Source organism: Elephantulus edwardii, unplaced genomic scaffold (genome assembly GCF_000299155.1).
Source record: "Elephantulus edwardii isolate Elephantulus edwardi_28Jun2011 unplaced genomic scaffold, EleEdw1.0 scaffold00113, whole genome shotgun sequence".
Classification (NCBI taxonomy): Eukaryota; Metazoa; Chordata; class Mammalia; order Macroscelidea; family Macroscelididae; genus Elephantulus; species Elephantulus edwardii.
This window is the reverse complement of record NW_006399863.1, coordinates 2,820,901-2,844,426: the sequence shown is the minus strand read 5'-3', so window position 1 is coordinate 2,844,426 and position 23,526 is coordinate 2,820,901. Positions and strand designations below refer to the sequence as shown.

At 46.3% G+C, this 23,526-nt stretch overlaps 1 protein-coding gene across 1 annotated transcript in view; it reads left to right on the top strand.

Moving 5' to 3' along the window:
• The window catches only part of FLNB (filamin B, beta), a 137,227-nt gene that overhangs the window by 93,766 nt on the left and 19,935 nt on the right, over positions 1-23,526 (top strand). The window contains exons 22-35 of the mRNA XM_006892284.1: positions 271-444; positions 1,164-1,326; positions 2,368-2,528; positions 6,897-7,064; positions 9,001-9,124; positions 9,984-10,140; positions 11,120-11,309; positions 12,901-13,148; positions 15,997-16,035; positions 16,738-16,840; positions 17,664-17,804; positions 20,785-20,913; positions 22,234-22,407; positions 23,435-23,524. Coding sequence (XP_006892346.1) covers positions 271-444; positions 1,164-1,326; positions 2,368-2,528; positions 6,897-7,064; positions 9,001-9,124; positions 9,984-10,140; positions 11,120-11,309; positions 12,901-13,148; positions 15,997-16,035; positions 16,738-16,840; positions 17,664-17,804; positions 20,785-20,913; positions 22,234-22,407; positions 23,435-23,524 — 2,061 coding nt within the window. The remainder of the gene's footprint in view (positions 1-270; positions 445-1,163; positions 1,327-2,367; positions 2,529-6,896; positions 7,065-9,000; positions 9,125-9,983; positions 10,141-11,119; positions 11,310-12,900; positions 13,149-15,996; positions 16,036-16,737; positions 16,841-17,663; positions 17,805-20,784; positions 20,914-22,233; positions 22,408-23,434; positions 23,525-23,526) is intronic.

The following is a 23,526-nucleotide window of genomic DNA, read 5'->3' as shown; positions in this document are numbered from 1 at the left end:
TGTTGATTGTTGTTGTTAATGTGTGACATTGAGTTGGAACTGACTCATAGCTGTAAGTCACATGGGAGGTTATTCCTCCTTCTTCTGTTGTGGAGCTGGTGGATTCGAACTGCGTGCCTTTGGAACTAGGATTTTTGCTTTGGCGAGCCAAACACCTTAGTTGTCATTGAGATTGAACTGAATGTGCTCTGAAGTACTAAGAGCCATGGTCTCTTTGCTTCTGGGTCTGTCATCTGGTGACAGGTCCTTGTTTATGTCATTGCTCTCTAGATGTGTTTCGTGAAGCCACCACCGACTTCACTATCGACTCGAGGCCCCTGACCCAGGTGGGAGGGGACCATATCAAGGCCCACATCGTCAACCCCTCAGGGGCCTCCACGGAGTGCTTTGTCACCGACAATGCTGACGGCACCTACCAGGTGGAGTACACCCCCTTCGAGAAAGGTGAGTGACCCTCCCTTCAGCCTGTGCTTGGCTGCCTCCTCCTGGTGGCTGAGCCGACCCTGCGACATGCACTTAACCTTTCCCAGCAGAGGTGCGCAGGCGCATAGGCATCTGCAGAAGCACCTACCTGCTCCAAGCCTAGCTTGCTGGCCTGTCATGTCACTGCCCAGCCAGGACTTAACCTCCAACTGTCAGAGCAAATTATGGGTGATGGCATAACACAGCGTTGTTTTATGTTATTATTTTACATATTAATTTCTTTCCTGGACATTAGAAATAGTAAGGCATTTGAATGCCACAGAGGGATGGAAAGAAAATAAAAATGAAAGCACCCTATAGTCCCATTCCCTAGATAGAATGTCCCTGGTAATATCCTGATGTAAATATTGTCACTCTTTGAAGCTGCACATCCCTTTTTTTATATCATGGTTTCTCTCTGTTCCCAAGTTAGGATGGTACATTTCATGTGGACTGACTTGAATAGAAAATGAGTGATAGTTGCTTCCTGAAAGGGCTGGGTTATATGACTACTAGGTGATCAGAGAGCATAAACAGAGGGTGTCTTTTCTAAAGATTAGAGAAGGCCAACCTGACTAGCTTTCAGTATGCTCTTTCAAATAACATATTGTACACAGACTTGATTACAAACCCCAGAGTAAAATGTCATTTTCCACAAATAGGTGACTCAAGTGTAAACAGATATTCTTTGTTTTAAACAGGTCTCCATGTAGTAGAGGTGACATATGACGATGTGCCTGTTGCAAACAGTCCCTTCAAAGTGGCTGTAACTGAAGGCTGCCAGCCATCCCGTGTTCAAGCCCAGGGACCTGGATTGAAAGAGGCCTTCACCCATAAACCCAATGTCTTCACTGTAGTTACCAGGTAGGCCAGGCCATGGGCTATCTGAGATTAATCTTTTCGCCTTAGAGATGTTTTGTGAGTGTATTCTATGGATGTGTGGTCGACCCAAAGTTGGTAAGAGACACTTTTCTTTTATTCTATTATTTTTATGTGAGTGTACCGTCAAATCATATTTGACTGGTACAGGAGGAGAGTGTCCCTCCTTCCCCAGCAGAGCATCTGGTGGATTCGAACCGTGCGCCTCTGGGATTGTAGTTGCAGCTCTTTACCACTAGGCCACCAGAGCTCCCCTAAGAGACACATTTTTTATGATGTAGAAAGCTTTTTGTTCTGTAGAGTCTCATGTTACAGAGAAAGACTCAGTATACCTATGAAGTTCTCAGAAAACACCTGGTAATAGTCATGCAACTCCTTAGCAAAGCAGGACTAGGTAGAAAGACCTTACCTGAGAATGTAGAAATACATCACCAGTCTCCTGCCTAAGTGAAACATGAGTATTCTTATTAAAATTGGTCACAGGATATGTTCCTGCTTTGCACTTGAGGTCTGAGCCAATACAATTAGATAAGAAAAACCAATGAGGGATAGTCAAGGCTGTCTTCACTTCTCTTTCACTACCCACTTACCAGTTCCATGGAAGAGCAGATTTGATGATCTGTTGTCAAACAGATTCAATTGCTGTCAAGTCAGTGTCGTTCTTACAGGACAGAGAAGTACTGCCCCATGGGGTTTGCCAGCTATCAGTATAGAAGCTGCATTTTTCTCCTGTGGAACAACTCACGGGTTCAAATAATTGACCTTTCCATTGGAAACCAAGTGTTTAACCACTGTACCATCACCAGGGCTCCTAAGGGGAGGTTCTACTTGGTTACATCGACACTGTGGGTCGGAATCAGCACACAACATTATCAGCAGCACAGAGAGGAGTGAAGGATGATGTCATTGTAGTTGAGTTGAGTCAACTCAATGGGAGAGTTAGAAAGGGATTTTGAAATGAATGTTACAAATAAGCAATCTGACATGAATCATGTACTGTTGTGCTTGCTTTTCCACCATTTGCAGAGGAGCGGGAATCGGTGGGCTCGGCATAACCGTTGAGGGACCTTCAGAGTCGAAGATAAACTGCAGGGACAACAAAGATGGCAGCTGCAGTGCAGAATACATCCCCTTTGCTCCTGGAGACTATGACGTCAACATCACCTATGGAGGCGCACACATCCCAGGTGAGCCACGCCTCAGAGAGGAGCTCAGAGGATATTTTTTTTAGTATTTTGTATTGGTTTCTATATAATAATTTTACATTATGTTTCATTCATATACATGTGTTTTATACAATCATTCCTATACCTTCTATTTTACATTATTTTATAATTGGTTTGCTTACAAAGTTTACATATATACATTGTGTTTCACGCTATTCTTTATTCACATTGTGTTTCATACACTCATTCTCATGCATTATGTTTTATAGAATTATCATCAGACCTTGCCCATTATTACCTGGTCTTTTCACCCAGATCCTTCCCATTTGCTTCCCCCTGTTCCTTCACCCTATAATATTTTTGCATGAGAGCTCACTTGATTTTGCTCATCTCCCTCTAAGGCAGAAAATCCATCTAATATTCATAGTAAGTAGTAACTGCAAAACGAGAATTTGCCTGAGGCCTGTACTTCTGAGAATATTCCAGCTCCCATTAGGACCATTAACATTTGAAACACAAAGTTTATTAGTACTAAAAAAAAAAAAAAACACAAACAAAAAAAGAACCCAAACAATATGCTTTAGAATATTGACTAGAAATAGTTGTATATGTATTGAAGGACTGCTTTTTAATTTGAGGGAAAGCTGATTGTTTACCATGTTGAAAATCTATGTGTAGTTTGTAGTCATTTCTTTGATGTTTATGCTCTCTGATCACCTAGGAGATCCTCTCTCCTTTTTTTTCCATTGGCAATCGTAGTCCCTGATAAAGACTCACAAACAAATTCTTACCTTTATATTTTTCTTCGGTTTAATGATGAATTGAATGCTGACTGCAAAAGTATGTTGACCTCAGCACCACTAACATTTGGGGTGTGGTGATTCCTTATGTCAGGGTCCTGGCCTGTGCATTCAAGGCCCTGTGCTGCAGCCCTGACTTCTAGTACTAGATCCTGGAGCACCCTGCAGTGACAAGCAAAAGTGGCGCCAGACATTGCAGGTCTCTTTTTTTTGGGAGGGGGGCGGGGGATTGCCCCTAGATGAGAATCACAGATATAAATTCAAACAGTGAAGGTACAAAAAGGACCTTCCAGCTTTCCCCTCCAGGGAGGGAGAAGCTCTCCAGGTTCTCATTCTCTTCTGTTTATTGAATTAACTGGTTGCCACCCAGCAGGTCCAAGGATGCTAGAGCTGTTTGTTCTTAGTCACCTTATACCTTGTCTCAGGTGTGGCAAGAAAAAGGACAGCTTCACCCTGTGGCAGGAAGTGTTTTGGGTGGATCTGTGTTGTTCTGCCCCAGAGGCCATAAACCGGCCCAGGGTGGAGAGGGGAGGACAAAGGTGAAGGGACCTGTATGTGGGTTTCTGATGCTGGCTTCACGTTCTCTGTGTTCTTTCTCCCTGTGTTCTTTCTCCCTTACCGAATACAAATGTACACATACTTTCCACTCTCTCTCCGCTTCACACACACACACACACACACACACACACACACACACACACACACACACACACACACTCTCTGGCCAGGAAGCATTGACATTCCTTGCAAATGAATTCTGCTCAAATGTTCATTTTAGCCTCAAATGTTCATTTTAGCCTCAGTCGATGTAAAGTGACTTGTTTATCATCAAACTTGTCCTTGCAACTCATTCAAAATACATTTTAAAAATTTCTGTAATCACTAGGGAACTCTGATGGCCTAATGGTGTGGAGTTGCACTGCAATCCAAAAGGCACTGATGCCACTAAGGAGGCCCCTTAACAAAGCTGCTTTAAACTTTCAAAGAAACAAAAAACCCCAAAACCGAAGGGCACTCTGCTCGAATCCACCAGCTGTTCCACACAGTCTCCTCCTGTGTGATTTACAGCCTATGAAAACCCACTGGAGGGTCAACTATGAGTCTGGGCCAACTTGACGGCGCACAACAACAACATAATCACTGCTCACTGTTGTTAAGTCTCTTCCAACTCATGGTGACCCTGCAGAACAGCATAGAACTGCCTCATAGAGGTTTCAAGGCTGCCAGTCTTAATGGAAGTCAACTGTCACTTGTCTAAAATAGTTTAGACAAAATAATAAAATAGCACATGGGTTTGAACTGATGACCGTTTGTTTATCCACACAATGTTTAACCCACTACACCACTAGCACTCCTTTGTGGTGTACTGTCACGTTGGAATCAGCCCATCATAGCTGACCCTCTGCCGGGTTTTCAGAAGGGGTGAATTGTACACGGGGGGAGAGTGTTCGTCCTCCTCCTGTGGAGCTGCTGGTAGATTCGAACTGTGTACCTTTGGGATTGCAACGTAGATTCTTAACATTTGGCCACCAGAGCTCTCTTTAACGATTAATTCAGTTGTGAACAAGACAAAGCTCATTTCCTCCGGGAGCCCACTGCCTGATAAACTATGCAAGCAAAACCTGTGAAAACGGCACTGAAAATAGTGGGAGGATCGAGCGGCAGGTGTTTTGGAGAAATGTTCAACCCTGGAGCACTTGGACGAGGAGGGTGGGGCGCTCGAGCGAGTGATTGGAAGGGGAGCTGTTCTGAGGGGAGCTGACGTGGTTTGGAGACAGGCATCTCTCTTGGTTGTGGAGGAAGCAGAACCGTTTTGACTCTACCAGGAATATCTGCTGGATCCTGTCAGCCCAGGAATTCCCCTTCCCACTTGAGGACGTGGATCCCTTTGGCTGACCCACCAGCTTGAGGCAGATGGCTTTCTTCAAACACAACAACAGGAGACCCTTTGAGTGTTAGACTCTATTGTCTTGTGTGAGACTGCCAGCTCCTGAACCAGAACTTTCCCAGGCTGTGTATTTCAATAGCCTGTTGGTTGTGTTCGTATCAGGTGTCATAGCTGAGGTAGCTGGTGAGGTGTTCCTGTGAAGCATTTGGTGATCCGATAGCTTCCAGTTTGCTTTCATAGGGATTATGGATAGTTACATATTAGCCTATTTTCTCCTGGCCTGGTACAAACTAGAACTTGGGTTACTTTTAATAAAGTGCCCTGTCTTACCAGAAATGGCATGTTTATTTCTTTGGTGGGCCAGCCACAGGGAATTGGTGGTGCTACCTAGACCACTGATTGACTGGAACTCAGCCCATAAGGAAGAAGGGGGCAGTCTGTGATTGATTGATGATGTCTTCTAGGGCATACAATGAGGAAGTGGCAGATAATGCATTATCTGCCAGTTTGCCATCTCAGACCTCAATTTGCCTTGCCTTTGTTTATTGACCCATTGAAACCCAACTTTTATTACGATGGAAAGGTCTCTTTCCCTCGTGTAGTGTGTCCTTTTAGGAGCTCTGGTGCCCTAGTGGCAAGAAGCTGTGCTGCAATCCCAAAGGCCCCCAGTTTGAGTCCACTAGCCGCTCCATGGGAGAACCCACTGGAGGGTCTACTGTGAGTCGGTTCCAACTCTATGGTCCAAAGTATAAACTTTCTGAGATTCAGAGCAGAGATATGTGGCAATTGTTAGCTGTTACCAAACTGGCTTCCAACCCTGATGACCCCCATGCATAAGGGAATAGAACCCTGCCTGGCCCTGAGCCCTTGTGAGGATTGGTTATACATAGGGATGTTGTCCATAGGATTTTCATTGGCTGAATTTTGGGAGTAGGCTGCGAGGTCTTTGTTCCTATTGTGGCTTGGTCTGGAGAGATCAGTAACTTGGCCCTCTTTTGTGGGACACAATGAGGGGCGGCTTCGTTGTGACTGGTCTTGGCCTGAGGACAAGGTCTTGGTAGGGTTAGGGTCTGTTCACACTCTATTATAGTCTATTAAGGGAGCTCTGGTGGCTTTGTGGTAAGGAGTTGCACTGCCAACCCAGAGACGTTCAGTTCGAATCTGCCAGCTGCCCTGTGGGAAAAAGATGCGCAGCAGTCTCCTCCCGCGCCACTTATTACCTCTGAAAACCAGCTGGAGGGTCAGCTAGGAGTTTCGGCTCGATGGTTTATAATAAGAGCAGTCTCTGAAATGAGCTTATGCTGTTGGAAAAATGACTCCAGTGGACCTGCCATTTGTTCAAAATATCATTATCTGTGAAGCTCATTAAAGTGCACTGGAGCTAGTCAGTTTGCCTCTCTGTGTCTGTTACATATCATGTAATGGCTCACAGGTCTCCTCCTCAGAGTTCACAGGTTCCTGGAGGGTTGGGGAGTGTGAACCGCTCTGAGCCCAGCACCCAGCACAGTGTCTGTGCACAGTAGGTGCTCTGTAGTCATAGGGAAGAATGGGTAGTCACACAGATGCACACGCAGCAAGTCAGAAAGCATCACGTGGAATCCAAACAGTCCAGGCCCCGGGTTGGAACAATTGTGTGATTCTGGGAGCACTGGGGACTCTCGTTGGTGGGCTGTACTGAGAGTCCCCTGACCACTTTTCTAGGCAGCCCCTTCAGAGTTCCTGTGAAGGACGTCGTGGATCCCAGCAAGGTCAAGATCGCGGGCCCGGGGCTGGGCTCTGGCGTCCGTGCTCACGTCCTACAGTCCTTCACAGTGGACAGCAGCAAGGCTGGCCTGGCCCCGCTGGAAGTGAGGGTCCTGGGCCCACGAGGTAAGTGTATTTCTTGCCTTCTAGCCTGACCAAGCAGGGATGGCCACGTTCCAGAGCAGACATTTTTGTCCTGAACTTAAATTTCTTTAATGACTTTATTGTTCACTATTTTCGCTAAACAGTAGAAGTTCTGTGTGAAGGTGGGCAGACCTGGCATTTCTCCAGTGGTCTGTGTTTTTCCCCTTTTAAGAATGTTGTTTTGTGCCACTCTTAGAAGGAATTCCCAATCACAGCTGCCCAGTGTGACCCACTGGTGGTCTTGAACCACCAACCTTTCAGTTAGCAGCTAAGAATCATCGGGAATACTTGGTTTAAAAATATAGCCCTAAATGTCTTGACAATATTTTTAAAGTAGCTGGATGGCGCAGTTAGTGCTTGGCCTCTGATACTGCTACAACTCGCCCATTCTTTGTTGGGGTGAGCAAGGTTGGTCTGGATATGGCTAGATGAGTATTCTCTGCCAAATGCTTTGGTGCTACTGGAGAACATGCCCAGAATTGCTGCAAGTGACAGGTACTTGGCCCACATGGCAGGCAGCCTTGTCATTGTCCTCGTTCCTCTCTGGATACACCGTGTCTCTTGGGGAATGGCCCTGTCGTCACCCTGGAATTTGAGTTTGGTAAGGTTAGCAGGCCACTTGGGGACATAGCCGTGAAGTGTGATAAAACATGCCTTTTTTTGGAAAGTGACTACGTTTCCTCTTCCAGCACTGCAAATGTGCTAGTCTCATTTCGTAAATGATCTGGATTTTTTCCCAGTGATGTGTTCGGGGCTTCCTTCTTTGAAGAGGAACCTTCCCCTTAATAGGGTTCAGCAGGAGGTTATGCCCTTTGAAGCTTAGGGTAGAAGTGGCTTGTGGGAAATGAGGTCATGGGGCTGGAATCTAATTCTACGAAGTCACCAAGCTCCACGACCTGGGAATGGACATGAGCGCGTGAGTGTGAGAGAGTAGAGACCCTTTACCTAGATCTCTGCTTTTGTTATAGAGGACTTTCAAGTAACAGCCTTTTAATTTTAGCTGATGAGACGGATTCCCAGTCATGGCACAGCCCCTTGGAAACCGTTTCAGAGTTCTTTAAAGGTGACCCGAAGGGCGATTTTACGGAGACAGGTTTGCATTTCGCTGTTGGCTGCTGCTCTAATTTGTGTAACCTGATTGCCTGTTGCCAGCCCCACCTCTAACATTGCATGGTGCTTACCTCATCTGCTTTGCTGAATAATTTTTTTTTCTTGCTTTGATTAACCTACCTGCACTTGACTCTCACACATAGTCAGAATTGGCTCTGGACTTTACTCATCCAGTGCATGTCTCGATATAATTATCGTTTAACATAATCTCTACCCAGTTAACAGCATCTTTATCATCACCTTTAAGCAGGTGTCACGTTGAGGGCACCTTCACTGTGTCCTAACCCATCCCACCTCATGAGCTCAGCGCCCTCTCCTGCCCTGTACCTGCATGCAGCATGCTAGCCCATTGTGGTCTTTGAGGACCCAAGTCCTGAATGGCCAGCATGTTGGTTAATTCTTGCTCATTTCTGGGTCTGTAGCCCCTTCTTAACTATTAGATAAAATTGCCAAACCCCAAGCATGCCTGACTAGCTTGGAACAGTAATAGTGCGTCTGCAGCATGCGTCTTCACCACACCCCAACACTAACAAGTGCAGACAGTCTCCTTAATTACGCTCGAGGGCAGACCGAGTGCGCTTCAGCCAACAAACAGCTAAATGTGGCTGGGGGTCATTTCTGCAACCATGAATTGGACACCCCGTCTCACTGTGATTCTTTATGATCCTGGCCTGCTTGTCTTGATATTGCTGCTCATCAGTGGAAGCCAGTAGCTCTGGGGACAGAGATGATTGTCTTTCAGACTTTACCCGGGGTGAAATGAAAGGGAAGCCGGGTCAGTACTCAGACCTCTTGTCTCTGTCCTCAGGCCTGGTGGAGCCAGTGAATGTGGTGGACAATGGCGATGGCACACATACAGTGACCTATACCCCATCCCAGGAGGGTCCTTACATGGTCTCTGTCAAATATGCTGATGAAGAAATTCCTCGCAGGTAAGCCCTGGACACTTGGGAAAGGATATCCAACCTTGACTTCAACCCTCCAGGGTTCGCCAATGCTGCTGTGTGGCCTACCCATCCATCTGTCTGTTCATCCATCCATCCATCCATCCATCCATCCATCCATCCATCCATCCAGTCACTGAAAACCTTCATGCTCCCATGACTATTACAGTCCAGGAGTAGTGATATCTGTGTGGCTGTGCTCCCTTCGTGTTCCCCCAACCCTCATTCCTTTCAGCCGTCTTTCATTGAAACCAGCTAACACCCAGCCCACTGACACCATGTTGACTTGGATTCTGAGTGACCCTGCTTGAGTAGAACCACCCAAAAGAATATAGAGATCCTGATGATGTAGATATCTGTGGGAGTAGACTGGTAGATTCAAACCACCAACCTTTTGGTTTATCCCAAAGCTAAACCCATGGCATCACCAGAACTTTTTAAATTGAAAGACAGACTGAAGGAGTTGAGAATCTTTGAAATCTTTGTTTATACTCAAGCCATCTTTTGGTGACTTAACAGGTAGTTTTCCCATTTGGACAACGATCTTTCTTTCTAGAAAAATCCTAGAGAGAGGATAGATACCTAGTGTTGGGACAGCTTGACCATATGGTATCTCTTTTTCTAAAGAAAACGCCGTACTGTTTTCTACCATTTCACTTCACTACTTGAGGATTTGGTTGGCTGTACTCAGGGCAAAGCTAAGTTCATGATTGTAAATTTCTCCTGGAGGAGCTTCAGCTAAACTCACTATCATGTCTGCTGTAGAAAAATCCCCCTTCTGTATGTGTGGGAGAGTTCAACTGGAATAGGATTGACGTGTATTCTGACCAACTGTGTGTATGTCAAGTCCCTTTAAGGTCAAGGTCCTTCCCACATATGATGCCAGCAAAGTGACTGCCAGCGGCCCTGGCATCAGTTCTTATGGTGTGCCCGCCAGTCTCCCCGTGGAGTTCGCTATCGATGCCAGAGATGCTGGTGAAGGCCTTCTTGCGGTTCAGATTACGGTAACTTTTGAGTTATTTTCTAGAAGAGAATAAACAAAAGAACCAGAGAGCATACCTTTAAGCACCAACTTTTTGTAACTCTTGTAAACGTCAATTTGTATTATATCTTTATGATTTTATTTCAAAATGCTTTGAATTGTTCGTTGGATTGGTTTAGACTAAGGTCTGAAATTTATAGTTAATATCAAAAGAAAAGTGGCTTAAGTACATGGGTTATTTTCTCTTCTAAAAGAATCTTCAAAGAATTATATTTGGCACCAAAGTGGCTTCATGGCTCAAGGAAGGAGACTCCATCTCTCTGCTTATCTTTTATAGTATGTGCCTTCTATCCTTAAGATTTCCTCAGAGAGCAAAACGGCTGCCAGTGGCCCAGCCATCATACATGTATGGCATGCCAGAAGGTAGAAAAAGGCAAAGGCAATAGAGTTATCCTCCCAGCTAGCTCAGTCAGTTCTCTTAAACGATTCTATCAGTATTGATAGAATACTTTTTTTTAAATAGAATACTCTTAAACAAATTATTTCTTAAATAGTATTTGTCAGGCCCTCCTAAAACTTTCTTTCATCTCATTTGCCAAAATTGATCGTAGATTATGGGGCCATACCTAATGACAAAGAATGCTAGGAGTTTTTGTATTCTTCCTTCAGTTCATCTAGTTAACAGAGTCCTCTTACTAAAGAGAAAATAAAGAACATAGGGCAGCATGTGATTAAGAACCTCTCTATCTCTATCTCCTTAAATTTCAATGGATTTGGAGCAAAAAACTTGATAGTCACTTGACCAAAAAGTTGTTAAATACTGACTGTGATCACCACTATTGTAAAAGAACACGATCCTGTCTTCCTACCAAAAAAAGAAAAAAGATTGCAAATAGTCCCTTCCCACTAGAGATTGATGTGCCGGGTATGTCCAGATTGTCTGTGAGTGGTTTCTACATCTTGACAGCACCCTCTAAAGACTATTTCTCTGTGACCCGCAGGACCAAGAGGGGAAACCCAAGAGAGCTGTTGTTCAAGACAATAAAGATGGCACCTATGGTGTCACCTATATCCCTGATAAGACTGGACGCTATTCAGTCGGAATCACTTATGGGGGAGACGACATCCCGTTTTCTCCTTACCGCATCCGAGCCACCCAGACAGGGGATGCTAGCAAGTGCCTGGCGACTGGTGAGTTCGGAGGAACAGCAAGGGCGGGAGTCTGGGCTCTGGGGTGAGAAAGCCATGTGCTAGCCCTTTCCTGCCACCTGGTAGCTGTCTGATCAGAACAACTAGTTTGACCACTCCAAGGTGCAATCTGACTTAGATGGAAGATCTTTTGGGGGAACATTTAGATTCATGAAGCTCTTTAAAAGATCAGAGAGTATTCTACAGGGTTATTGCAAAGTTTGTTTGAGGTCAGGCATGAAAACATGCTCAGCCCAGTGCCAGATACATGGTAGCTATTATTAGATTACTTTTGAAGTTGGTACATTTGCTGCGATCTCAGCTGTCTGGGTGAGCCCCAGGAAATGCAGCGCATTTCTGTCATGAGTAGATGGTTTCAAGAGCATTGGGGTTAGCATTGAAGAGACACGTGAAAACATGATCCTAACATTTTTTGCGAATCCCTTTGGCAAGTCTGTGATGCTGCCCAACCAGTTAAAAACACAAATCCCCATCTCTGAAATGAGACAGATTCTCTTTAAACCTGATGTCATCACGCAACCAATTCTAAATGGAAAAGGTCTTTTGACTTTTAGGGCCGAGCTGTAAATTGTTCAGTCTGATCTCTTTTTTTGCCCATTAGTAGCCAAAATGGAGAAATTATAAAATATGGCCAGTCAATACTGCTTAGGCTTGTTTTGCCTGAGGGTTGATGTTGGGCAGGGACATCTTTCTTGCCTAGTTCAACAACCCCTATTCCAGCCCCAGTTCCAGCAGATTCCCATTGGCTGTTCAGGCTTTTGGTCTGTCATTCAAGGTTTTCCATAGACTGTCTCCCATATCATCTCTTTTGTTACTCCCTGCCTGAACAGTGTGGTCTTGGATTTCTTCATTAACAGCCAACTCTAAATGGAGAAGATCTTTTGTTCACCTCATTGTTTCTGTGGAAGATGAAGCTGTCATTCTTGGTGCTTCCATCCATCTCCCTTAGACTCTTAAGAGCCTTAAGAGCGGGAACTTTGCTGTCTTCCTTACTTTTCTGCGTACCTGTTGTTAGGTGCCGTGGAGTCAACTTGCCCTGTCCTCTAATGATCTCTGATATGCTGGAGCCCATTGTTATAATCACTGAGTCCATCTGCCTTTGGGTCTTCCTCTTTCTTTGACCCTCCACCTTTCCTTTTTTTCAAGGTCTGGCCCCTCCTTACCACAGTTTATGACCAAAGTTTATGAGACCAAGTCTCACCATCCCCGCCTCTAAAGAACACTCTGGTGGTACTTCCTTCAAGCCAGACTTCTTTATACCTAATACTTATAATGCCCAGTAGATTTTTGATAGTCACGGTTGACCTTTACCACCCATACCCTGGAATGCTGGTAAACCTAGCCTCACATGTGGTAGGCACTCAGGAGTTTGTGGGTACTTCTTATTTAATAACTGAAGAGATCTTCTTTGAGCAGCACCTTCTCCAAGTTATTTTTGGGGCTCCTTTCTGTGTGGTGGCAGTTAAAAGGCTAATATTTAGCCTTTATTTTATATTTAATATTTAGCGTGATTTGTTCTGAAGTGTCCGTGACTGATAGTCCATTCTCTTCCCCTGCGCTTGTTTCCCTGAAGGTCCTGGAATCGCCCCCACTGTGAAAACCGGTGAGGAGGTGGGCTTCGTGGTCGATGCTAAGACCGCCGGGAAGGGAAAGGTGACCTGCACCGTTCTGACCCCAGACGGCACTGAGGCAGAGGCGGATGTCATTGAGAACCAGGATGGCACCTATGACATCTTCTACACGGCCGTCAAACCAGGCACCTACGTGATCTACGTGCGCTTTGGTGGCGTGGATATTCCCAACAGCCCCTTCACTGTCATGGTAAGACAGAGTCCTCCAGAGCAGGAGGCTATGAGCAGAAATAGTATCAAACACCGCTTACTGAGTTTCATCGTGTTTGAACTTTTTCCTTGGGGAAGACTTGTTTAAAGCATTCTCCACCTTATAGAATACAAGAGCAATCTTTAGATATCCTTTGGCTCAAAGGACTTTGAGAGTCTCTTATTGACCATTCACCATGCTTGGCCTAAACTCATTTCAGAAAGATGTATTTCTATTTTAGGAGGAAAAAGACAGTTTATGCATAAAGCATTACCATTCTTCCCCACCCTCACCCCCGTAGCCATTGCCCATGGCTGAAGGAGAAGGGGTGCTGTTTTGTCTGGGGACTTGAATCTCATATCCCGGGACCCACAGGGCCACTGGTTGTGTTTTGATTGGCAGCACAATATGCTGTGGGCCACGTCACCATAACGCCTCCTCGTATTGTGTTTTTGGAGTGATCACGATTTCACTCGTGACTGGGGAATACCTTGTCTTTTGGAACTAGGAGCATCTGGGAAATGGAAACCGTTATGGAAATACCCTGGTTAGAGTATGACTAGAGCTTTTAATTTTCAATTCTGGATAGCTTTGAGGTCTTCCATCTGATTCTTACTATTTTTAAAAAGAATTCTTTTTGTTGTTGAGAATATCCGCAACAGAACAGACACCAGTTCATTGATTCTCCACGAACAGTTCAGCGATACTGATTACCTTCCTCACTTCCCGAGACCATTCTCACCTTCCTTTCCCAAATGGACATAAACTCATAAGCCCACTAGCATGAGCTCACTTCCACCTACATTTCCTGTTGAGCTGCTGCTGTCTGTTTGATCTCACCCAAATAGTTCTGAGTCTTGTCAGCCGCTTTACAAATGAGGATAACAGCACCCTGGGTCACATGTGGAGATTCAGAGCTGACCTCTGACCCACATCCACTCTGGACAGCCACCGAGCACTGAACCATCTCCCTCACCCAGAGTCTTTTGATGCCAAGGGTGGCTACTATGCTTAACCACAGGACTCATCGGCCTTAATGACCTGGCCCCATGCACAGCCTGCAAACCACCTTCTAATTATTTCACTCTGTGCTGCTGTGGAGAAGGGCAAGCTGACTCCTTTTTAAACAGAAACCTACTGACTCGCCTCCACACAGTCTATAATCTGTTAGAGCTTTCTCTACCCCTTTCCTAGACATTTGTTTATCTGTAAACATTTTGCAAGAGGTCTGGGAGGCCCTTTTACCTCTCAAGTCTATAAACACTTGTCAACTTTTGACATTGTTCACTCGGAAATGTTTTTCTCCTTCGTGGTAGAAACAGAGTTAGAAAGTTTATGTTCTTGTTTACAATTTTAACTTTGTTTATGGCCCATGACAGGTTTATCGACTTGGTTAGAATTGAGCAGGATGGAAGAGCAGCCACTGGGCAGAAGTGCAGTTGGTTGGGTGTTCGAGACCACCCTGGGAGGGTTTGTGCGTACAATCAGTGTAAAATATCAGGGACCATTTTAGCAGGCAAACCAGTGGCCTGATACTCCTCACATGGAATGAATGTAACCTATAGGTAGTGGTGGCTCAGTGGCAGAATTCTTGCCATATGGGAGAACCAAGTTTAGTTCCGGCTGGTTCATCTCACACACAGCCATGACCCGTCTGTCGGTAGAATTCTAAATGCTGCTGTGAGGCTGAACAGGTTTCAGCCACATTTCCAGGCTAAGATGGATTAGGAAGAATGATCTGATGATACACTTGTGGAAACCAGCCAACAAAAACCCTGTGGATCCAAAAAGAACACCCAAACCCTTATGAATCGCTGTAGTCCAGTTCTCTTGCGTATGGAGCTGTTGTGAGTCCGGCCACCAGCAGACCCAGGAGTGCATGAAGCAGGCAGGCTTTGTGTGCATACACGGCCCTGGAACTCTTGCTAGGGCAGACAGGCAAGGCCTGATTCTGGATCGTGCTGATTCTCATAATGAATATGTCCCTAAATAACCCAGATCTGAGAGGGGCCTGAGGTCGAGGGGACAGGCGGGGCTGTTCCTAAATATGGGCACTCACTAAGCTGCCTTTGCAGCTGAAGCCCCCTCTCTACAAATGCCAGAATACACAAAGAGGGTTAAAGTGGGAATACCCCCTAGACGCAGCCATCAGTTCTTGTCGTCGTGGCAAAAGAGGGGGCAGTTGGGGAGTCCTCTCTTTATCGAGTCAGTTGATTGAGGAGTATGAAATCAAGAACTTTTTTTTATTAATAAATTTATTTTAAAAGTTTGAAAACCCTTTACACAGTTTAATCGAGGAAGAAGAGTCCACTTTCCTAGTTCTGTGTTGCAGACATGAGTGGTATTAGTTTTTCTGTTGTACGGCCAACACTTTGGCTTTGTTAACAGTTTCCTCTGAGTGTGCTCTCTTGCCCTTCGCTCCCATCCTTCAGGGTGGATGTGCTCTAGACACCCTCTTGTGTGAGTTCCTGAAACTTAGCCACATCTTCCAGGTTGTGTCAGGGGTCCTACTGTGTGGTTCTCATGAGTCTCTGTCGTTAACAGAGCCCCTGACAGAGTGGTGTTTAGGCGGCTCTAGTTGTGCATTATCACATGTGGCTCTGGTCAGAAATTTTGTCCCCCCTGTGTTCTGGCAGGATTTCTGTGTGCCCCTTTCCTAGCAGGGGGCTTATGGGATCAGAGAGCTCAGAGGTCTGACACAGCTCACTCCGAAGGGTGCTGAGGGTGCACGTGCGAGTGTCCCAGGGAGACCTCCTGGTTAGCAGGAGGAAGCAGCTCTAGAATCTGCTGGGTTGTAGTCGCACCCTCCGATATGATTCCCACCTAATCTCCATTTGCCACCGAGCAGGCCACGGATGGGGAAGTCGCGGTCAAGGCGGAGGCACCGGTAAATGCATGTCCCCCTGGAGGAAAGCCCTGGGTATACTTTTTTCTTTTCTGTGTTGACTCAACCTTCCTTTCAGAAAAGCTCCCTCCTGCTTCTGGGAATCGCTTTAGCTCTCTCGGTGTCCTGGTCATTCATTTCTCCACCCCCTGATCAGCCCATCACCACGGCCCCTGCTTTCTCTGTAATAAGACCCCCTCTGGTGTCACCGTCTGCACTCCGTCAGTCGCCACCCTCGTCATGTCTGTGATCACGCTCAGCACAATTTGTCTCCGTGTGTAAAGAGAGAGATGGACGCTGTCCTTGTCGCACATTCGGTTGCTGTCCAGGGGATGGTCACTGCTGCTGCTCTCTGCCACTTAAATGCACCTTCTTTTCCAGGCCACAGGCAACTAAAACCTTTCCAGGTGGAGCCTCTTGGGACTCACAGACATTGCTGTCTCTCATTCTTCCCCTTTCCCATGGGCATGGTTGGGAATTCTACAGGCAAGTTGCCGAGGGATGTCTAGCAATTGGTCAGCAATTGCTCAAATCCTTCAGGTTCGGCCCTGCACCTGGACCAGCAGACAAAGCCCACACCCCATGGGCAGCCACGGACCCACATCTCGGCTCAGCCAGCCTGCAGAATTCCCAGCCACTCTGCCCCCTGTAGCTTCCCTACTCTGAGGTCCACTGTACCCACTGACCAATGCTTCATGTTTTTAGGTTACTGAAGAAGCGTATGTCCCCGTGAGTGACATGAATGGGCTAGGATTTAAGCCTTTCGACCTGGTCATCCCGTTTGCTGTCCGGAAAGGAGAAATTACCGGTAAGTTATTCTCATGGAATGGAGCCCTGAAGATGTCACCTGTGATATGCTTGACTGCTAACTAGAAGGTTGGCAGTTCAAATCCACCAGAAGGCTCCATGGAAGAAAAATGGACTGTCTCCTTCTGTAAAGAGTTGTGGCCATTCCAACCCCACAGAGAATCATCATGAGTCACAGTTGATGTGTCAGCAGGGGGTTGGGCTGGTGAGCGCTGCCACTCTAAAGCGTGATCTGGTGCTGGGCGGACGTTCCACCAGATTGAGGGTCCTCGACCCACCACGTCCAGCTCTGGACTTAGCGGTTGACTGGGAAATCTTGAGGTTACAGAATGTTCTCTGGGCTTCTCTGAAGCAGCCATTCTTTCATAACTCATGCCACGTTCCTAAGAGGGCCTCAGGCTGCTGTGTTTGGCTTCCTCCTGCCTCCAGCTTCCCGCCTTTTCTTAATCTCCAGCTTCTCCACATCTGGCCGAGACACTGGTCTCTACTGTCAGGAGCTGCTTTCTCTCGCCAGCCCCCCTTCAATGCTGCTTCACTTTGAGTTCTCAGGGGCCTTTCTCCTCTGGTTCTGCTCATTCTGTGGTCTTCTCAAATCCCGTTTGAGCTTCTGATGCCTCAGTTGTCCAGAACCACTGATTTAAATGTTGCCTGCTGTGTTTAATGGAAACTGATGGGAATATGAATGAATGTTTTCCCTGCTTTGGGATCTCGACACTTTGGGCAGCGAAGTCCACTCATGGGTGTGAAACCTTGACTTTGAAGGCATAACACTGTCCCAGCAAAGAGCCCGATGGGCTCACTGTCCTGTCTTTCCACACTCCTAGGGGAGGTCCACATGCCTTCTGGGAAGACGGCCACCCCCGAGATTGTGGACAACAAGGACGGCACAGTCACCGTCAGATACGCCCCCACGGAGGTCGGGCTCCACGAGATGCACATCAAATACATGGGCAGCCACATCCCCGGTGAGTGGACAAGGCCCGCAGTGCAGCAGGACCCTGGCTTAGGGCCTGGACATCTGGGATGTTTTGCTGCTGTGCACGGAGAAAATCTCAGTGGCAGGTTTGGGGAAGCAGTGTCAACCCCCAGCAGGTTCTGTCAGTGTCCTGGGACACAGTATAGGCCCTGAGGGCCAAAGCTGTTTGTCTTTGTCAATGTGCTCTGTGTGCTGTGAGAAAAATGTGAGGGGCGGTGTGGCGTGGGGTTTAGGGTGGGGAGCCTCGGCTGATGGGGAGGTCATGAAGATCAGGGACAAGGACAAACAGCTGGTTGTCACAGAACCCCCACCACAGAAATCCAGCTCCGGATTTGTTCCATCAGCCAGGAGTGTTCTTGTTCTTTATTTTAATGTCTCATTTTTTATGTTAATGTTTTGAGTAAGTAACCATTGTTTAAAACTAGGATGATATATTGAAAGGTTTCTTTCCCATCCATATTCCCATCTGCCCTCTCTTTGAACTCGGCTGTTGTTAATTTTTTCATGTCTCAGTTCAGACTCTCTAAGCCTCTACAAGTAAACAGGAATATAGGGTTTTAACTTTTTTCCTTTTTTAAAGCAAAAATTGTACAGTCTTCCACACATTAAGGAACCCTGGCGGGATGTGGTTAGAACACTTGGTTGTCAACCACAAGGTGGGCAGTTAAAATGCATCAGCCATTCTGCAGGAGAAAGATGTGGCAGTTGACTTCCATAAACATCTGGAGCCTCGGGAACTCTTTAGGGAAATGATCCTCTGTTCTCTAAGGTCACTGCAAGTCAGAATGAATTCAGTGGCAGGGAGCTCTGGTGGCCTAGTGGCAGGAAGCTGCACTGCAATCCCAGAGGTGCGTGGTTCAAATCCACCAGATGCTCTGCTGGAGAAGGACAATCTCCTCCTGTACCAGTCAGATCCGATTTGATGGCACACACACAACAATAATAAAATTTTTAAAAATGAATTAATTCACTGACAGTAAGTTTTATTCTGCACTTTGAGTCTGTGGATAATACAGGCAGCTCATGTCTAGACTAAAGACCAGAAGGCTATCGGTCCAGAGGCCATGAGAAGGAAAGACCTGGGTATTGACTTATGAAAAATCAGCCACTGATAATCAACCTTATGGCATACACACTTCTCCTCTGACCCACATGGGGTTGCAATGAGTTTAAATCAGTTCCGCACCTTTGAATTCTGTGTTCTGTTCTGCTCTTGCCTTTTTTTTTTTTAATTTGTGTGTGTGTACTGTCAAATCAGATCTGACTGGTACAGGAGGAAATTGCCCCTCCTTCCCCGGCAGAGCATCTGGTGGATTCGAACCATGCACCTCTGGGATTGCAGTTCATCTTCTTGCCACTAGGCCACCAGAGCTCCCGCCTTTGCCATTTTTTTATTCCAGCAGACCTTTTCCACATCCACAATAAGACAGCACCATTGTATTGTAGCCTCTCACCTCATGAAGGGCTACACATGTTCCTCTCCTGGAGCACTTTGCTCCCCACTTGCTGCGGTGGAACGTACTTTGTACAGATGTGGTTTTCCCAGAGCAGGAATTGCAGGGCCACAGGCTGCCTGCATTTCTAGTTCTGCTGCATCTTTCCAGGTTACCCTTCATACAGCTTGTTTCAGTTCGCACCGCCCCTTCCATAAAGTTGGAGCGAATCTGTGTCTCTGCAGATTTGCCAGTGGACTAGGCTGTCAAGCGTTTGAGTTTTTGCCGATCTGATAGTTTCACCTTATTTCTCTTATGAGATTGGACAGGTTTCCATATGTTCAAGTGCCATTTGCCTTTTATACTCTACTAACTGAACATGTGAAACCTTAGTCTACTTTTTTCTGTTTTGGTTGTTGATCTGTTTCATATCAGCTTCCAAGAACAATTTAAATACTGGAAAGATTAGTTTATTATGATAGAAGCTGCAAATACTTCACCCAGTTTGATGTTTACTTTGTTTGATGTGTGTATGTGTGTGTAGTATTTGTTTAAATGTAAGGTGTATAATATTTGTTTAAAACAAAATTATATTATCTTCTATTTAAATAGCTAAAAAGATACAGATGTAAAGGGATTTCTCTCCACATTTCCTTTAAATTTCCACATTGTGACTGCATATCTTTTTAAGTTGGGCGGGGGTGTGTGTATGTGGGGGGAGGTGTTTCTGCAAAGATGAATATAATTGTCTTATTTTTGAAGAATGAGTTAATGATCTTAATATTATAGAGAAACTTTTTAAATACAACACCTTATGGATAATGTGAGATTAGTATACACATATCTCCCTTATTCTTTTTAATCACCTGATCACCTCCTGAATAGACCAACATCCGTATAGCCAGCCAAGAGGGCCCTGCGTGGTGCAAAAAGTGAAGTCTTTGACTGCTAAGCAAAAGGTTGGCAGTTCAGATCCACCCTTTAGTGCCTCAGAAAAAATGCCTGGTGATCCACTTCGGAAAGATCACAGCCCTTAGAAACCTATGGAATACAGCTGTCCACTGAAATGCATGAGGTCACCGTGAATTAGAATCAGTTCTCAAAGGCAGCTGGGTAGTTGTCTCCTTATTGGGAACATTATTTGGACACGGAGTTCATCTCCTATTTTGCATATGAACCTTGAAAACGAAAGCCAAATAAATGGCCTTTCCGGAGGCCTTTCCCCCTGGGTTCCCTCTAGTACTGGTGGGTCATTTGTCCACCATGTCCTCCATGTTGATCATCCTGAGCTGAGTTCCCCTGCTCTGTCCCACCTCCCTGTGGGTACACAACTCGCACACTGTTCTTCTTATATAAAGATTGAAGAAGCAGTACCAAGTAGAACTTAGCTCCACCCTCTGGGCCATTTTATCCTCTTCCTTGGCGGAAAACACTCCAGGCCTGCCTGCTGAGAGGTCAGTGTTATGATACTGTGTCCATGGGGTCTGGTCATGTCTTAACAAGTCGCCATGTTGTCTGTGTCCTTTGCGAATTCAGAGAGCCCGCTCCAGTTCTACGTGAACTACCCCAACAGCGGAAGCGTGTCCGCCTACGGCCCAGGCCTGGTGTATGGAGTGGCCAACAAGACCGCCACCTTCACCATTGTCACCGAGGATGCGGGAGAAGGTATGTGTAGTTAATGTACCTCTGTTAACTCCCAGCCGTCTGCTTGGCGAACAAAGTGGAAATAATTCTAGGGCAGCTTTTAAGAATAAGACTAACTGATGGTAAACACTGTGACACTGATGTGCCAAATGTGATGATGGTTGCCCATGGTGGACAGTGTTTGGTGGAGCTTTCCAATTAAAACAAGCTTGGAAGCAGGAGGGGCATCCACTTCCGAAATGGCTTGCCTCCAGAAACTCTATGAACAGTGCTCAGGCCTTTCGTTCATAGGGTCACTAGGAGTTGTTGACTCAACGGCACCTAACAGCAAACAACAGCAACACATACTAGTGTATGTCTTACCTATTTCCCCCGTGTGAATCTGTCTCTTGAGGAAAACTTCTGTCTTCCATACCAAACAAATCCTTGAAGGCCTTCAGGTCCTGATTAAAATCACATTCATGTGAAGAAATCTCATTCTTGCCAGGTTACCCTTCATACAGCTTGTTTCTGTTCACACCGTGACTGGCAGGAAATTTAGATGTTACAAGGTTGACAATGATTGTGTTTTGCTCTTGTTTACACAGGTCCATGTGAGTTACTTAGAGGTCTAGCTTAGAAAATTGTGCCCTGGTAGCACAGTGGTTAGGCATTTGTCTACTAATTGAAGACAGTGAACACACACCAGCCCCTTCCAGGAATAAGCTATAATAGCCTTAGTAACCCTATGGGACAGCTCTCTTCTGTCCTGCAGGGTAGTATGAGTCACAATTGACTTGACAGCTTGTAGATATGGTTTGGGGGTTACCCTCTATTCCTCCTGTGTTCATTAAATCCAGGCAGCTGCCACTGAGTCAGTTCTGACTCATAACAACCCTTTATGGGCTTCCAAGGCCATACATCTTCCTCAGAGCAACTAGTGGATTTGAACTGCCAGCCTTTTGGATATCAGCCTGGTATTTTACATGCTACTCCACCAGTGTTCCTTTTTTTGTGTTCATGGAGAATTCTAAATCTGTGACTCTAACTGGATTTCCCAGATGGTATAGGGCACCTGACCAATACTGATCATGTGTGACAACCTCCTGTGAGTGCTGGGCTGGAAGGGCTCCTGCCTTTTCTCATTCTGAAGAGTTACTAGAATGCCAGTGAGGAATTCAAACAGTAGAGTGTCTTCCCAGTGGGCGTTGCACACTGCTTGTTGAGATTACTCAAGGTCCCGCCGGTGCCCCTGTGGAATCGGCCTTGCCCAACACCGAGAATACCTGGATGAGTTATTTTCCCAGTTGAAACAAGGATGCTCATTCTCCCTGACCACTTCCTCCATCCTGCCGCTCCCAGGGGGTCTGGACCTGGCTATTGAGGGGCCCTCAAAGGCTGAAATTAGCTGCATTGACAACAAAGACGGGACGTGCACAGTGACCTATCTGCCCACCCTGCCTGGTGACTACAGCATCCTGGTCAAGTACAACGACAAGCACATCCCAGGCAGTCCCTTCACGGCCAAGATCACAGGTGGGTGCCTGGTGTTGTCCCGGGTGGGGATGGTGGCGCCTACATCCTCTCCCTGGCTGGCCAAGGGCAGCAGGTGGGTGCGATTTCAGTTTAGGTGGCTTGGCTTTCCTTGAGCATGCAAATGCCACTTCAGAATGGCTGAATTCATTAGCAGATGATCTAGGGGAAATCAAAAGTTTCCATTTGGGAGGACACTATATTGTGCCACGTCCCTGGTGATGCAAGTGGTTTGTGCTTAACCACTAACTGAAAGGTTGGCAGTTCGAGCTCACCCAGCAATGATGCAGGAGAAGGACCTTGAAGGCTGAGGTCATCAGAGTTAAGATGACAGCCATTGTAACCCCCCCTGGAGTCCAAGTCCACCCTGAGACACATGGGGTTGCTGTGAGTCAAGGTTGACTTGACAGCACCTGGGACTAGTATTGGTACTGTTGTGCCGTTGTGACTCCAGCATCCAGATAGCAGGCTCTCAGAGGCATTCAAGTTCTACATATTGAATGAGGCAGTGAACTCAAGGACCAACAGCATGTCTAGATAGGCTTTCTACTGCCCACTTTACAGATGGTAATGGTGAGGCTTGGAGAAGGTGTCGATGAACCAAGTCTGCATGTGAAAAATCCAGGACCCAGAGCCAAGTCATAGCCCATGTTCCTCATGTGTTTCTACCTGCTGGGTGGGTTCTTTATCAGACCCTCAGTGGGGACACAAGCAAGGTTCCTGCTCTGAGAACTGTGATCCCCAACAGTCCTACATGGAACCCCATATGTGTTTACATAAGAAATGCCCCCGGGGGTGGCAGGCAATGTGAATCCCCTCTTTTAGCCGAGAACCCTTTTGAAAGTCGTCCGTGAGCGTCTGTCTTCCGTTCCTCCATTAACCAGGCATGAATAGAAGTCATTCCTCATTGCTTAGGTCAGCTCAGGCACATTTTTTCGCTTCACTCTGAGTAATTCTGTCTTGCTGGGCAGAATATGATGTGAGGGTGAACGACATGTAACGTGAGCTCTGTTGGGGGGATGTTTCCCAGACGACAGCAGGCGCTGCTCGCAGGTGAAGCTGGGCTCTGCGGCTGACTTCCTCCTCGACATCAGTGAGACTGACCTCAGCACCCTCACGGCC